Genomic DNA, 13,983 nt, shown 5'->3' on the forward strand with positions numbered 1-13,983 from the left:
TGCTTTTACACATGCGAACTGCCAAACACTCGTTTCCTGGTATGGACGGAGATGCCACCGGCTCTGTAACGTCGCAAGGAACATTCTCGCAACGGTCGACATACCTATAGCCCTAGCCGTTAGCCAAAACGTGATGCACAAATGCGTAGTCGCCCTCGATGAGCCCCTGTGGCGGCGTGTCTACTCCTGGTAGAAGACCTGGAGGTCCGGTCGCATCGGGCTCAAACCAAAGCTCACCAGATCCGATGGTATCTGCCAGACCCAATTCTTGGAATCTCTCCAAGCCGTATGCTATCCCCCGGACCCACAGACGCAGACGCGACGGAAGTACGGAATTGTGCTTTAGCTTGTCTCCACAAGGCAGACTCTAAGTTCTACGTAAGAAAAGGCATTGGTCAAGGGGGCCTCAGCTTTGATCATCATGTACTCGGTAACTACCTATAATACTTTCGCTGCATGTACCCTTCCAATGTTCGAGCTGCAGTGCGAGCGGCCCTTTTCAGAGTCCCTCGTGCGTGAATACGAGATGCTCTGCAGAGTGACTGGTCCATGTAGCATGCAGGCGCTCAGGCTGAATTCACTTCCATGTCACAGGTACATGAAGCCACACGTCTTAGCTATCTGACATACGTTTGGAATCGCTGCCGGACTGCCGCGAGAGAATAGTACCAGCAATTGTTGAAACCGATATTATGAAGATTGTTATACTTAGACACCTTGGCAACCAAGATTGAGGAGGTGGACGAAGCCATGACAATGGAGCGCGAGAGAGACACTTCTCTAGCTGCATGACCGCCGTTGAAAAGTGAATCGTTTTACATCGTACAAGCGGAACCTTCCGAATGGAAAGAGAAAGATCAGCCACATAAAACTAATGCACACGGGCTATTCTATCAAAATTCGCATAAGCTATTCTATGCGAATCGCGAAGTCTGGACGAGGACCAGGTTACCGTCGTCATGAAGAAACGGCTCAATCTCTTGCCTCACTCCTCAGACGCTATTCCCACGTCCGGGCCTACCGTATCGGGTGTAGGCCGGAGGGTTTTCCGCGATCAGGTTGGATCTCACCGTCCTGCCGGCTAAATATCGGATCGTCACCTAAAGAGGTAAAGGGTGGTATCAGATAAAGACGTCTGAAAACTGAGGCAATCAATCTCCGTCTAACAGGCTCCACGGGTAAACATCGGTAGATCAGTCCATCAAATTCTCGACGCGATGAGCCTCGAAGACTCTAGGAGCACATAGGATTAAACGGGACTCGACCTCGGCAGTCTTCTCTACGCCTCGCCGCCGCTTGTCCGGGCAAGCAAAGAAGCATGCCACCGACACCATGTGCCCTTTGCAACGCCAACCGAGCGCTCATCATCCGGCCCAAGAACCATCAAAAGCTCTGCAAAGCCTGCTTTATAACCCTCTTCGAGACCGAGATCCATAATACCATCACCACAAACTCCCTCTTCTCTTCCGGCGAACGAGTTGCTATTGGCGCCTCCGGAGGCAAAGACTCTACCGTGCTAGCATCCGTCCTCAAAACTCTCAACGAACGCTACCACTACGGCCTGAACCTGCTGCTACTTTCAATAGACGAGGGTATAAAAGGCTACCGAGATGATAGCCTCGAGACTGTCAAGAGGAATGCTGTGCAGTATGACATGCCTTTGGAAATAGTTGGCTACGATGAGCTCTACGGCTGGACAATGGATCAAGTGGTCTCGCAAATCGGCAAGAAGGGCAATTGTACCTACTGCGGCGTCTTCCGGCGGCAAGCACTCGACCGTGGAGCTGCACGTCTCGGCATCAACCACGTCATCACAGGTCACAATGCCGACGATATCGCTGAAACCGTCATGATGAACCTGCTGCGAGGTGACCTGCCACGGCTAGCCAGAGCTACAAGCATTGTGACAGCGAGTGCAGCGAGCGATATTAAGAGAAGCAAGCCGCTTAAGTATGCATACGAGAAAGAAATCGTGTTGTACGCACATCACAAGGGGTTGGATTACTTCACTACGGAGTGTATCTATAGCCCGGAGGCATTCCGGGGGAGAGCGAGGACGCTGATCAAGAGTCTGGAGAGGGTGAGGCCGAGTGCTATCCTGGATGTTGTGAGAAGTGGGGAAGACATGGCGAGGTTAGTGCCGGAGGAGGTGGGTGGAGGCCGCAAAGGCGGTAAAGACGTACTCGTCATAGAAGGAGAAGCCGAAGGAGGTGGCGGTTGTGGAAATGCTAATGGGAGGGCGAGCGGCGGCGAGATGGCTGCTATGGAAGAACAACTCCTCCAGAACGAAGGAGCTCAGGACAAGGAGACCGAAGTCACAGTCAAAGCACAGAAGCACGACCGGAACTGCGAAGGCTCCAATCGAATGGCCAGAAAGTTACCCAAGCAGCAAATGGGCAAGTGTGCTCGGTGCGGATACTTGTCCAGTCAAAACATCTGCAAAGCGTGCATGCTTCTCGAAGGCCTCAACAGGAACAGACCCAAGACGCAGATTCAAGTCAGCGTCGAAGAGGAAGATAATAGCCCTACGCTGACGCGGCGGATGGAGGGCTTGACCGTCATTCCTGGCCAGCAGACTTGAAAGACGAGCCTAGCGTCAGTTGTTACAGTCTTCTGCCTAAGGGCTCTGCCTTTAGATGAAATTCAAGGTTTGGTTGGCATGTGACGCAAGCTGATGTATGCGTTCCTGAGCGCCGTGTCCGATCGAGGCGAGATGACGTTCCAGTTCCAGCAGGGAACGATTAGGCCTAAGGAAGAGGCATGCAAGCCCCTACCTCGAGGTCATCACGACACCATCGAACAGCACAGCCGCTACTTGGAATTTTCGATGTCGGCGAGCATGCCTACAGAACCACCCACCCCTCAACTTGAAACAACTCGAGCTATTCTCGTAGCAAGCCAGTGTCATCAAAACCTTCTGCAACTAGGCCAAAATCGTTTACTTCCACTCCCACTCTTCACCTCAACAACTGCACTAGTGTTCCTTGGGCCACCTCGAACGCATTTTTTCCGAGCATCATGGCATAGAGTTTTTGACAACCACACTCGGCATCTTTTGCTCACATGCTCAGCAAATATAATATTCTACTCGCTGCTTCACCCTTCGAGGAAGACCGGGTGGATATTTGAGGAAATCTGAAAGATGATGAGTTGAAAACATGAGCGAGCCAATGTTTTTAGGCGGTGGCATATGGAAAACGTCGGCGAAGTCGAAAACCACTTAGACGATTGAGAGTGGTCGGCTTCTTGGTTGCAAGGTGCAGCGCAGACACATTGATAGGAGATCATCCAAGATAATGCATCTCGTCATAATTCCTCATCTCAAAATCCTCTCTACGTTGGCAGCAGTAATCCTCTCAAGAATCCACCTATCGCGTGACCAAACGAAACCGACCCAGACCCAATCCTTCTCCTCGCCCCTGTCTTGCGCACACAGACGAACGTATCCATCCTGTCATCCGAACCACGGAAACACCCAACGGGCTACCTGCAAAGCGACGACAGATCGCATCATCACAACACAGCGAAGACAAAATCCTCGTACCACCCAGCAACCGCGCCCTGGCCTAAACCCCCATAGCTTTCGCCTGGGAAAGCCTACGTGTGTCTTTTAAGCGCCGATGATTTTGACCTGACCTTTCAACACCCGAAGCACGAGCGTGCGAGCCCGGTCCGGCTCAGTTGATCAAGGCACCTACATACATACCTAACTACCTACCAACCTCCTCGACGGGACCGGAGGGGTGTTGGGCCGTAAGTGGGTACGTGGTTGCGTCTCGGTTGCATGGGGCTCGGAGTGGTCGATGTGGTTGCGATGCCAACTTCAGCCACGCGGTAGATTAGACGATGGGGATTGATGGTGGTCAGGAGACGGGTGGGTGGTTTTGGTACCGGGGGAGGAAGATGTCGGGTTGTGAGAGAGGGAGTGGGATCTTGGCGGAACAAGCACGGAATGGGATGGAATGGGTGGCGGATGCGTTGTATGTATATATGTGTATGTATATGTGTTTATGATACGCGAGCGAACGAACGAGTTGATCTTAGCGTCCTGGGTCTGCTATCTATCTACATATATATATATATATATACATCCTACCAGCCTAGCTAACAGCGACGTGCGATCGAGGTCCGGAGACGTGATGACTCGATCGAGCGGCTGCTGGTGGGAATGGGGTCATGTTTGTCTATATGTCTGTCTGTCTGTCTATCTATCTATCTATCTATCCATCCATCCATCCATCCATCTCTCTATCTATCTATCTATCTATCTATTTATCTATCGATCTATCTACCTGTCTATTTATCTATCTCTCTACCTATCTATCTATCTATCTGTAGAATATTGAATTGCATCGAATAAAGATATCATCCCTTCGCTCACATCTACGTATGCGTTCGGCGAGCTGGGAGTCCTTTTGTGTGTGTGGTAATAGGGAGCATAGGCCGCTCGTGGCTACGTGGGTATGGCTCGAAGCGGGTGCAGTGGTTGTGGTTGGGGTTGGGGTTGGGGTTTGTGGTGGGCTGGAGTCGGGGATCGCGGGTGTCAGGATTGGATGGGTGAGGGGGCAGGAAATTCACCGTGAGTCGGTTGATCGATGTAGAATGGGGACTTGGAGCGGTCGGGTAGGATTATTATTGTCGTTACACATTGCAGTGTCTTGGATCTATATCTATATATGCATCACATGTGGTATACTTACTCCCACTGTCTACGCAAGTAGTTTCGTCAGCAAGCTAGGGCGTCGCAATGGGACTTCCAGCGTTTGTTAGGTATACAGTAAAAAGACGGACTTCTGGAAATGCGATGCACGGCTCCTATTTCTCCGCGCTGTGGTCCCCACGTACATTCGTGATTCATCTCACTCCACTAGCAGCGCGAACTAATGCATCACGCTTTGCCTCCACCTATCGACCATGTCATTTTGCCTCGGGTTGACAGCTTCGACAGGTTGTTGCATCATTGGGTTTGGAAACCCATTGGCTCCTGGAGCAGCAACAACCCCGTTCGCATAGCCTCCGTTGGAAGCACCAAGTCCACTCGCCATAGGCAATCCCCTCATGGGCCCCATCGAGGCCTTTCGCGTCTGATTCATGGCCCACGGCGTGTTGCGAGTCTTCGGGGCAGGGGCAAACTTGATGTCATTGAAGGGCCTCGTACTGGCGCCTGCTGCTGGGTGTGCCGCGAGGATGGTTGCCATGCTGTGTCTGGCGGTCATTGCTGGTCTGGCGACGGACTCATCGCTTTCGCCGCTCACGTTGCGAGACTTATTGGCTTCGCGTTGCAGACGTTTGCGGCGCTGGCCGAGGGTCTCATTGGGGCCCGGCGTTTTAGAGGCGATGCCAGGGGCAGAGGCTTCGTCTTCCGGTAGTTGGTCTGCGGGTGAAAGGCCACCAAATTGCGACAGCATTTCGCTGGCGAAGTCGCCACTGACTGGTCTCGGCTGTGTAGGGATGTTTGTAGCTTTCAGTCGTCGGACGCGTTGAGCTAGGGTTTCGTCTTCGTCTTTATTCTCGAGTTGGGGTTTCTCGTCCAAGAAATCGGGAAGGTCGAGAGTGTACATGCTGTTTCGCTTCTCTGGTTCTGTAATCCGCGGCGCAGGATCCTCACCTCGAAGTCGTGCGCGACGATGGCTGAGCGGCTCATTATCTTCCATGTCACGTCTGGCAATGAGACCTAGCGGTCTGTCTTCGTCGAAGAGGCGGGATTTGTCGTTGGCGTCCATTTGGCGTCCTGGAAAGAGCACACCTAGAGGCACGTCCTCGTCATCTTGGTTCCCAGCGGCCAGATGATGGGCTTCAGGATCTTCCCATGCGAGCGTTGTATGCTTCTGTCTCCTTGACTGCTTTTGGACCTGTGCCACAGCATCCAGCTGTAACAGAGTGGAGTGCATCCCGTTTGGGAATGCCGTTGCGGCTGTGCGACCGCGCTGCTTCTGCTGCAGCTTTCGGAGCTGCAGCTCAGCCAACAGAGTAGTGGGTGCCCCGGTATATTCCTCTACTTCCTCGGGTTCCCCAACCTGGTCCTCCCCATCTAGCATCTCCTCCCTCGCATCATGAAAGTCGGTGTCTTCATCACCCAGACCGTCAAATTCTTCATGGGAACGCTGCGGAGGAGCATCTTCACCGTGCAAATCAGCAGCTTCAGACTCATGGTACTCTTGTGCATCATCGAACTGCTGAGCACTGCTTTTCCTCTTGCCAAAGTGACCACCCAAGCTCATCAAGCTACTGTTTCGCTTCTTCGTATTTTCAAGTAGGTTAGAGCTACTGTTGCGCTTCGTGAGATGGTTGATGGTGCTTCTCCTTTGCCCAGGATCTCGAACCTCTGCAGGTACGACGCTGGCTCTTGATTGAGCGGAAGCTTTACCGTACACTTCTGCGCCCACACGGCCGGCAATTGGATGGTCAGTAAATGCGCTAACAGGGGCGAACGCAGAGGCATCGAGGATGCTGTCCAAGGTCGCGACCGCCGAATCCCCTTTGACTTCAACATCCTGGCGAGTTGATGGATAGTCAAAGAACATGGTAGCCCTAAGCTGTGGCGGCATTTCGGCCATCGTTCGGCGCTTGCGCTCCTTCACATGCATGGCTGAGTCTTCTGACTCGGGAGGTACATCGCCATTCGCACTTTCAAGCACATCTGGCAACCACGCAGCTGATTTGCGGGCTTCTGTGGGTACACTGGTCAAGAGCTCTGAGCGTCGCTTGTCTCGGTGTGGGGCTGCGGGTAGCTTTGATAATCGTTTGGGAAGATTTAACATCATGGGTACTGGAGCTGGGTAATAGACCATGTTCTCGCCTGGTGTTGGCTGCATGTAGGAGATTGGCCGGATAGGAGTTGGCTGGCTTGATACTCTTCGGTTCGTGGTTTCGTCTACATCAATTGGACCATCCGAGTGCGGCGCAATGTGTACGCCATCGAAATCCGTGAAAAGACCTGCAGATTGCCGGTACGTATCAGAGGACGCTCGAGGTTGCTGCCCATTGTCGGCCACCTCGGATTCCTCGGGTTGCGTATGTGGGATCTCGACACCGTTAAGATTGTATTGTCCATCATTTATTACTCGAAGTGGTTTTGTAGATGACTCAGGCTGAGGCGCCAAGGGTATCAATCGGCTTGATAGCGGCGAGTCGAGTGGCTTGCCCTCCTGCTCTGGCTCAGACACCTGCTCAAGCCGCGGGCCATACGACAGCGATCTTTCCTTGACTGAATTCTGGTGTGACCATGATCCTGACCGCACCGAACCCCTGGGAGAAGCAAAGTATGCGGCGGGAGAGAAGCCACCGTTCCGAGCGACATTGTTTGTGCCCACAATTGAGTTTGACGCGTGTGAGCCATACTCATAGGAGAATTGTCGGTGCAAAGGTATATCGGCCTCTCTTTCTTCACTGTGTGAATCCAAAATCGATGAGCGTCTGCTGTGCGACTTTCGTTGTTCTACCCTCATCTTTCGCAACTCTTCTCCAATGTCTGATGATAGACTCAGTCGCTCCGCACTTTGTTCCAGACGTTCGATATTGCCAACGTACGCTCCTTGGATTGATTGGAGGTCTGGAGTGGGGTGTCTCAATACCGAACCCTCTCGTGAGACAGTGCGAGGGTTATCCATCGCGTCTTGTGATGTGTATGAGGGTGGCTCGAAATCTGCAGATGTGGGTCGAGATGTTGTTAAATCATGGTGTTGCTGAAGAGGTGATGAAGGGGAGGAATGGGAGGGAGGGGAGGGAGGGGAAGGAGGGAGCTCTGATTGCGAGGTGGTGTCGTGCTCGCCCTGCATAATGGAATTGTAGAGCATATTTACGGGGTACATGCGAGATTGCAGAAAAAGATAATAAAGATAAAGAAAGTTGCGCTGGTGCCAATTGCCAAAGTTCACTGATCCGCGTAAAGTTGTATCTTATAAAATTAGATATCCCGCTTGCCGGCAGCCAAGCTGTCAAAAGTACCTAGATTAGTACCCAAACATGGAAGCTGCTTCTGTTTTTATTTTCTCATTTGATGTTTCCAATAAGAGCTCTAAGCTGGAAGCCTTGGATTTATTTATTCATCAAGTACGTACGTTGATGGTAATGGAATCTTGAAGTAAAAGTAGTCACGTGGGCTCGGCGGGCCATCACCAGAGCAATGTTTTGAAGGTCCCAAGGTCCCTGAATCCCTTAGGATGATCGACCGCCACAACTGCCACTAGTCTATTTATAATTAGGTGGTGTGGGCCGATAAGGTCTGGTGTGATGGGTGGTCAAAATCCTTGCAAGCTTCGGCTTCCCATGACTCAGTGCATCCAATATCAAAATTCCATCAGAGTAACAAACACATTTCCCTCCAACCATATGACCTCGCTTCACCACATTACATAGGGCTACGTCTAACGAGGCTTTCGTCATAACATTAGAGCATAATCACACATGAGGAGTCTCACCTACTCTTCACTCGCTCGCGTTCAACTATACACGCGAAGTGAGGCTGTACCTCCATCGCTTTCACTCATTATAACCGTCACGAAAAGACAATCCACATATCCACTACATCTCCCTTCTCAATATCCAAACCACACCGAGGATCCCAGGATCCCGTCATCAAAATGGCACATTTTTCCATGAATGCCGCCGATCATGGAGACGAATCCTCCGACTCCGATCATAGGCAGAAAAGGCGCAAGACAAATCCAATGAGCCATTCCAAGCCAAATGGATCTACCAATCCCGGAGCTTCACCGGCCGCCAACTCCTTCGCCGCCAAGATGATGGCAAAGATGGGGTATGTCGAGGGTCAAGGTCTTGGGGCTACAGGGCGAGGTAGACTCGCTCCGATCGAGAGCCAACTGAGGCCACAGGGGGCCGGACTGGGTGCAGTAAAAGAGAAAACCAACCAGGCGAAGGAGGAGGAGAAAAGAGAAGCTGCATTCCGAGGCGAAGTGGTCGAGGAGTCGTCTGAAGAGGAGAAGAAGAGGCGGCGAAAGCTCAAGGAGAAGAGAGCATCAGATGGAACGAACGCAGTGGGCATTCCCAGAAAAGCGAAGCCGAAGTATAAGATGGCGGCAGATATGGAGGCAGCAGCGGAGGGGCTGGAAGTGCCAAATGTGTTGATGTCTCTCATAGATGCTAGAGGCCAGGATACGAAGCTCCTTACATCGACCGCTGGATTGATGAACTCTCAGACGATGGTACCGAGTGAAACAGAATCATCAAAGATTGCACGCAGGGCACGACGAGATCTCGAAGCATTCACCGACGAGTGGACCGCTTTAATGGAGAGGAAGATCTATTTCGAGGCTCAAGAGGCTCATTTGACCTTAGAGATTGAAAAAGACGGAGAAGAAGGAGAAAATTTTCGTGATATGAAAGACATGATTGACGCTGCGGAAGATCTTCAGCGAGTGAATCTAGATGATGATTTGGATGACACTTATCGATGGGAAGCTTGTACGAAGAAGTTCGAGTCCTTCCAGAGATCCAACACAGGACAGCCATCGGTATTGCAAGAGCTCGCCGTCGCAGCACTTCATCCTTTGTTCAAACACGAAATGCAGAAATGGGAACCGTTGAAATTATCACGGGAGCCAAAAGGCGGGCTGCCATATTTGAAGAGACTTCAGCAAGTTCTTATTCCTCAGCGAGAATTCAGTACCGAGCTTGCACTTCAGGACGGCGACTCCTACTCTATACCGCAGACTAAATCTACCACCCACTACGAAACTATGATTTATTCCCTCTGGCTTCCGCCAATGAGGTCTGCTATAACAAATGATTGGGGTGTTTATCAGGACTCAGATGCTCTGATCGATCTCCTCCAAGCATGGAAACCCGTTCTTCCTCCATTCATTTGGGCCAATGTCATTGATCAGCTTGTTGCGAAACGTCTCACTGGAGCAGTAGCTGCCTGGAAGCCACGCAACGCTCAGAAGAGCCACAGGAACTCTTCTAGGCCACCTCATGTCTGGCTGTTCCCGTGGCTTCAGTATTTAGATGAACAACATACAGATCCAAAAAGCTCGACAGGACTGTTATCCGAGGTCAAACGGAAGTTTAAAAGCGTGCTGTCTACCTGGAATCTGTCTACTTCTCTACCTGTCGGACTTGAGGAGTGGCGAACAGTGCTTCAGTCTGAGCTTTCTTCTATGCTCGTTCGACATTTGCTTCCACGCCTTGCCTTGCATCTCTCCACATACCTCATCATCGACCCGAGTGATCAAGATCTCACTCCGTTAGAAGATGTGCTGCGGTGGGCTCCGTTCTTCCCCCTCGAGACGATGGCACATCTGCTCATCGCAGAATTCTTTCCCAAATGGCATCAAACCCTCTATGTCTGGCTTACCTACGAAGGCGTGAATTACGCTGATGTTAAGAATTGGTACAGTTGGTGGAAAGAGCAGGTTTTAGGGAAAGCATTGTCAGCTGGGTTCAATGAATTGTCGTCAATCGCAGGTGAATGGAACAAGGGCCTCGAAACTATGAGTCAAGCTCTCGATCTACTCGAAAAGGGCATGGACGTAAGCACGCACTTGCCAGCCCCATCGCTGGATATGTCCTCTGAATTGAACCCGGGGACCCCTACTATATTAACACCGACTGCTTCAAAATCATCCGGACCACCACCTCCTCCTTTCACATCTTCAACGACACCTCATACTTTCAAAGCTCCACAGATCGATAATCCAATAACGTTCAAAGACGTGGTGGAGGAGTGGTGTGCAGAGAACGGTCTTCTCTTATTTCCTCTCCGTGAAGCCGATCTGCAGACTGGGCTTCCTCTTTTCCGCATCACGGCTAGCGCAAGCGGCAGAGGAGGTGTCGTTGTCTATCTCAAAGGAGACGTGGTCTGGGTTCGAGGTATTGCTACAGCAGGGACCGAAAAGCGTATATTCATGCCTGTGGGACTTGATGAAACGTTGGTGGCAAAAGCCGAAGCAAGATAACAAGATGAGGGGCGCGAGAAGAACAACCGTGGATTGTAACACTAGATCAAAGAGCGTGTAACGGTGAAGTATTTCGAAGAGGAAGAGACCTTGTCCGTCTGCCTCACAGACTCGTTCGGTAAAGTGATACCTCTTTCAACAGTCTCTTCTTGACAGTTTCCCCAAAAATATTCATAGTTGTTTCAGAATCCGAGAAAATGATAATCATTTGCTCTGTCCCACCTTGGCTTCTTGACCTGTTCGAGCGTCCCTCTCCCAGAATCTTCGACACCGATTCTTTTCTTCTTGGCACGCTTAGTTCCAAGAAATACCATTATTTGATTTCCTTATTTTATACATACCTATACAACGCATGCGCGCGCAGCCTTGTTCTTCCGTCCTACACCTCTCCCACGTGCCTTGATTATCTCTCTATTTACCATCAGTCTCCCAATCGAACAATCTCACACCGACCCACGTCACTACCGTCACCATGATAGGCCATCCAAGTACCAATCCAGCCAGCACAGCTGAAGCTCACCCCCAAACCAGCCCTGATGCCCACCTCCCGAGTACCCACGCCCATTCCCAACCCCTGTCCTCCCACCCAAAAAACCCCCCTACACCATCCCCCGCCAGAAAACTCCTTCCCACCCCACCTCTTCCAAGAAAATGTCCACCACCAACCGCCCGCCCGCCCCCTCAGTGCCTCGGTAGCACCTCCGACCCTACCCTCCTCAAGCCGGACCTTCCCCCCTACTTCTCCACTCATCGCGCCCACACGCGCCCGCAGCGACGCAATTCCCCATCCATACCACCCCCGCGCATCCCTGGCGCCGCACCACGCGGATCGAAGCGAAACACCACCACCTCTCGACCACAGCTGCTCCGAAAGACTCTACCCCTAACCCGAAGCCCTCGCGTCCCATCTGAACTGAACGACGAGACCACGACCCGACCCGCAAAACGACGATCCGGTCCCGTGGTCCTGGATAGCGAATCTCACACCATCAAACCTGAACACTCCGGGCCCCCACACTCTTCGACAGCCGCTTTCGGATCAAGCACCCGTCTCCCTCCAAGCGCCCTCCCCGTCACCTTCCTCACCCTCACCAACCCTGGAATCTCAGACCTCGATCGCGACCGCATCGACCCCGCCCGCGCCCTCGATCCCCCGCCGCCGCCGGTACCGGACCGGACCGTGGCGGTTCGACGCCTGGATCGGATAATTTCCGGCAACGCTGGGAGCGCGGCCGGTGATGATGGTGCGGAGGGAGGGGATGCGGCGGTGTGGGGGGGTGCCGGGGGCGAGGGTTGGGTGGGATGGTGTTGTTGATGGGTTGGGGTTGGGGGGGTGGTGAGATTGGTGGAGGGGGAGGAGGGGGGTCAGGGAGAGGGCGGAGGGGAAGGAAAATGTGAGACCGGTGGCTGCCGGGGCGGGGGCGGATGAGCGGGGTTTGGGGAGTGGGGATGGGGATGGGGACGGGAGGGTGGGGTTGGTGAGGTTATGGGGAGTTGGGGGAATGGGGGATGTGGGTAGAGGATTGACGATGTTTTATTATCCTTGGCTTTGGAACAGATTTGTAGTTGGGATTGCAGCTGGTGTAGTATTGCATGATATCTCAACAAAGTCCAAATGCACGATAATGTCTCCGATTCACTCCCTGTTCCGCGGCTAGCTAGGGAATCTCGGGCTAGGCAAGACCGTCGCGCTTCTGCTGCAAGTATGCGGCTACCTGCTCCGCGTTCTGGATCGGGTGGAACTGGCCGTCCGGTTTGTACCAAAGCGAGTCGTCACTGCTGAAGAAATTGATCTTTGTGTCTTGGCCAGTGAAGAAGCGCCAATTGATCGTTGTGTCTTGGCCAGTGAGGAAGCGCCAATTGAAATCGTGCGGCGTGAAGTCTCCGTTCAGCAATTTGGTGTAGGCCTCGTTGCCGGCGCATGTCTCCAGCTCGTTGGGCCGTGGGTCCAGGGAGACGAGGCCGGACATGAACAAGATTCCCGAAGACATGATGAGCCGGATCTCCTCACCCATTACAGCTCCGTGCGAGCGGTCCCCTTCGACGGGAATATGGCTGACGGTGAGTCCCTCCGGCGCAACGTCTTGGAGGTAGGCGAGATAGAACTCGACCCTATGATTGACTTGCTCAGAACCGTTCAAGCGACTGTAAGCCTCAATTGTTTTCTGGGAGAGCGCTTGGTTTCGTGCGAATGGAGAAGTCATTTTGGAAAAAAACTTTGCTGCTGAAGTGGATTGTCCAGGGACTATCAGTGAACACGAGGATGGGGCAGTGCTGATGGTGGAGTGAGAGAAGATTGGGAGGTTGTGAGATCAGGGTTGCCCATTATATATGTTCAACAAATCCCAGGATTGCCTTCACTTTGTGTTAAAGCTTTGTGTGGAACCGAAACCGTTTCGCCTGATTTCGAGGGGCAACGCCCCGAGTTAGATTCAGCTGTTGAGACCGCAAGATGTTTCAAGCCCGTCCAAGCGGAACGGCGCTGTTGCCTCTGTTAGACGCAACATTTGGGTCGTCTGCCTCATGTTTCGGACACGGCGGCGTGTCTTTATGTGCGAATACCAGGTGTTACCGGCACGGAGCCGAGCAAATGCGCCCACCATTGTGAGGAAAACACACTCGAGGCATCAACCCGTTATCCTACGATCGTTGAGTGGCTAAAGGAGCCTCAGATCCAGCAAGAGTAAGCTTGACTTCTATATCGAGTGGCGTAGATATTGGGCGCCAAGCCTGAAACAGCCGTTTAAGAATGTGTTACTGAAGCTTAAGGCGTGCTGATCCTCCGAAGTGGGCTTGTGTCTCATATGGAACAGTACCTTTCGGAGGCATTGGACCAAGAAACACGTTATATAGCTAGGGTTGTAGCATCTTGATTCGTGCACATTTTGTCGCTTCGGTCCTTCGTTCAATGTTTAAGGGTCGCCTCAACACCTTAAGCTTCGGCCGAAGCACGCTCGGTTCCAGCACAGAAAGGCGTAACTTTGAGAATCTAGCCCAGATTTGAGGATTGAGGAAAGGTCACAGCAGTGGTGGCAGCGTGATACTTGCTGAATACTGCGAAACGGGC

The 13,983-nt window shown here is 52.3% G+C and overlaps 5 protein-coding genes across 5 annotated transcripts; 3 read left to right on the forward strand and 2 right to left on the reverse strand.

The window, feature by feature from the left end:
• Positions 1-1,318: 1,318 nt before the first annotated feature.
• On the forward strand, positions 1,319-2,581 carry HO133_002353 (uncharacterized protein; the record flags this gene model as incomplete). The annotated part of the gene is made up of 1 exon (XM_037293279.1): positions 1,319-2,581. One exon carries the CDS (start codon positions 1,319-1,321, stop codon positions 2,579-2,581), a length of 1,263 nt encoding a protein of 420 aa, XP_037150932.1.
• A 2,299-nt stretch (positions 2,582-4,880) lies between these two features.
• On the reverse strand, positions 4,881-7,778 carry HO133_002354 (uncharacterized protein; the record flags this gene model as incomplete). Its single annotated transcript, XM_037293280.1, has 1 exon — positions 4,881-7,778. The coding sequence occupies one exon, from the start codon at positions 7,776-7,778 to the stop codon at positions 4,881-4,883; it is 2,898 nt and encodes a 965-aa protein (XP_037150933.1).
• An 804-nt stretch (positions 7,779-8,582) lies between these two features.
• HO133_002355 (uncharacterized protein) lies at positions 8,583-10,916 on the forward strand (the record flags this gene model as incomplete). The annotated part of the gene is made up of 1 exon (XM_037293281.1): positions 8,583-10,916. One exon carries the CDS (start codon positions 8,583-8,585, stop codon positions 10,914-10,916), a length of 2,334 nt encoding a protein of 777 aa, XP_037150934.1.
• Positions 10,917-11,388: 472 nt separating this feature from the next.
• Positions 11,389-12,231, forward strand: HO133_002356 (uncharacterized protein; the record flags this gene model as incomplete). Its single annotated transcript, XM_037293282.1, has 1 exon — positions 11,389-12,231. The coding sequence occupies one exon, from the start codon at positions 11,389-11,391 to the stop codon at positions 12,229-12,231; it is 843 nt and encodes a 280-aa protein (XP_037150935.1).
• A 358-nt stretch (positions 12,232-12,589) lies between these two features.
• HO133_002357 (uncharacterized protein) lies at positions 12,590-13,120 on the reverse strand (the record flags this gene model as incomplete). Its single annotated transcript, XM_037293283.1, has 1 exon — positions 12,590-13,120. One exon carries the CDS (start codon positions 13,118-13,120, stop codon positions 12,590-12,592), a length of 531 nt encoding a protein of 176 aa, XP_037150936.1.
• Between the last annotated feature and the right edge of the window lie 863 nt (positions 13,121-13,983).

This window comes from Letharia lupina (genome assembly GCF_014066315.1).
Source record: "Letharia lupina isolate WasteWater1 chromosome Unknown contig_14, whole genome shotgun sequence".
NCBI lineage: Eukaryota > Fungi > Ascomycota > Lecanoromycetes > Lecanorales > Parmeliaceae > Letharia > Letharia lupina.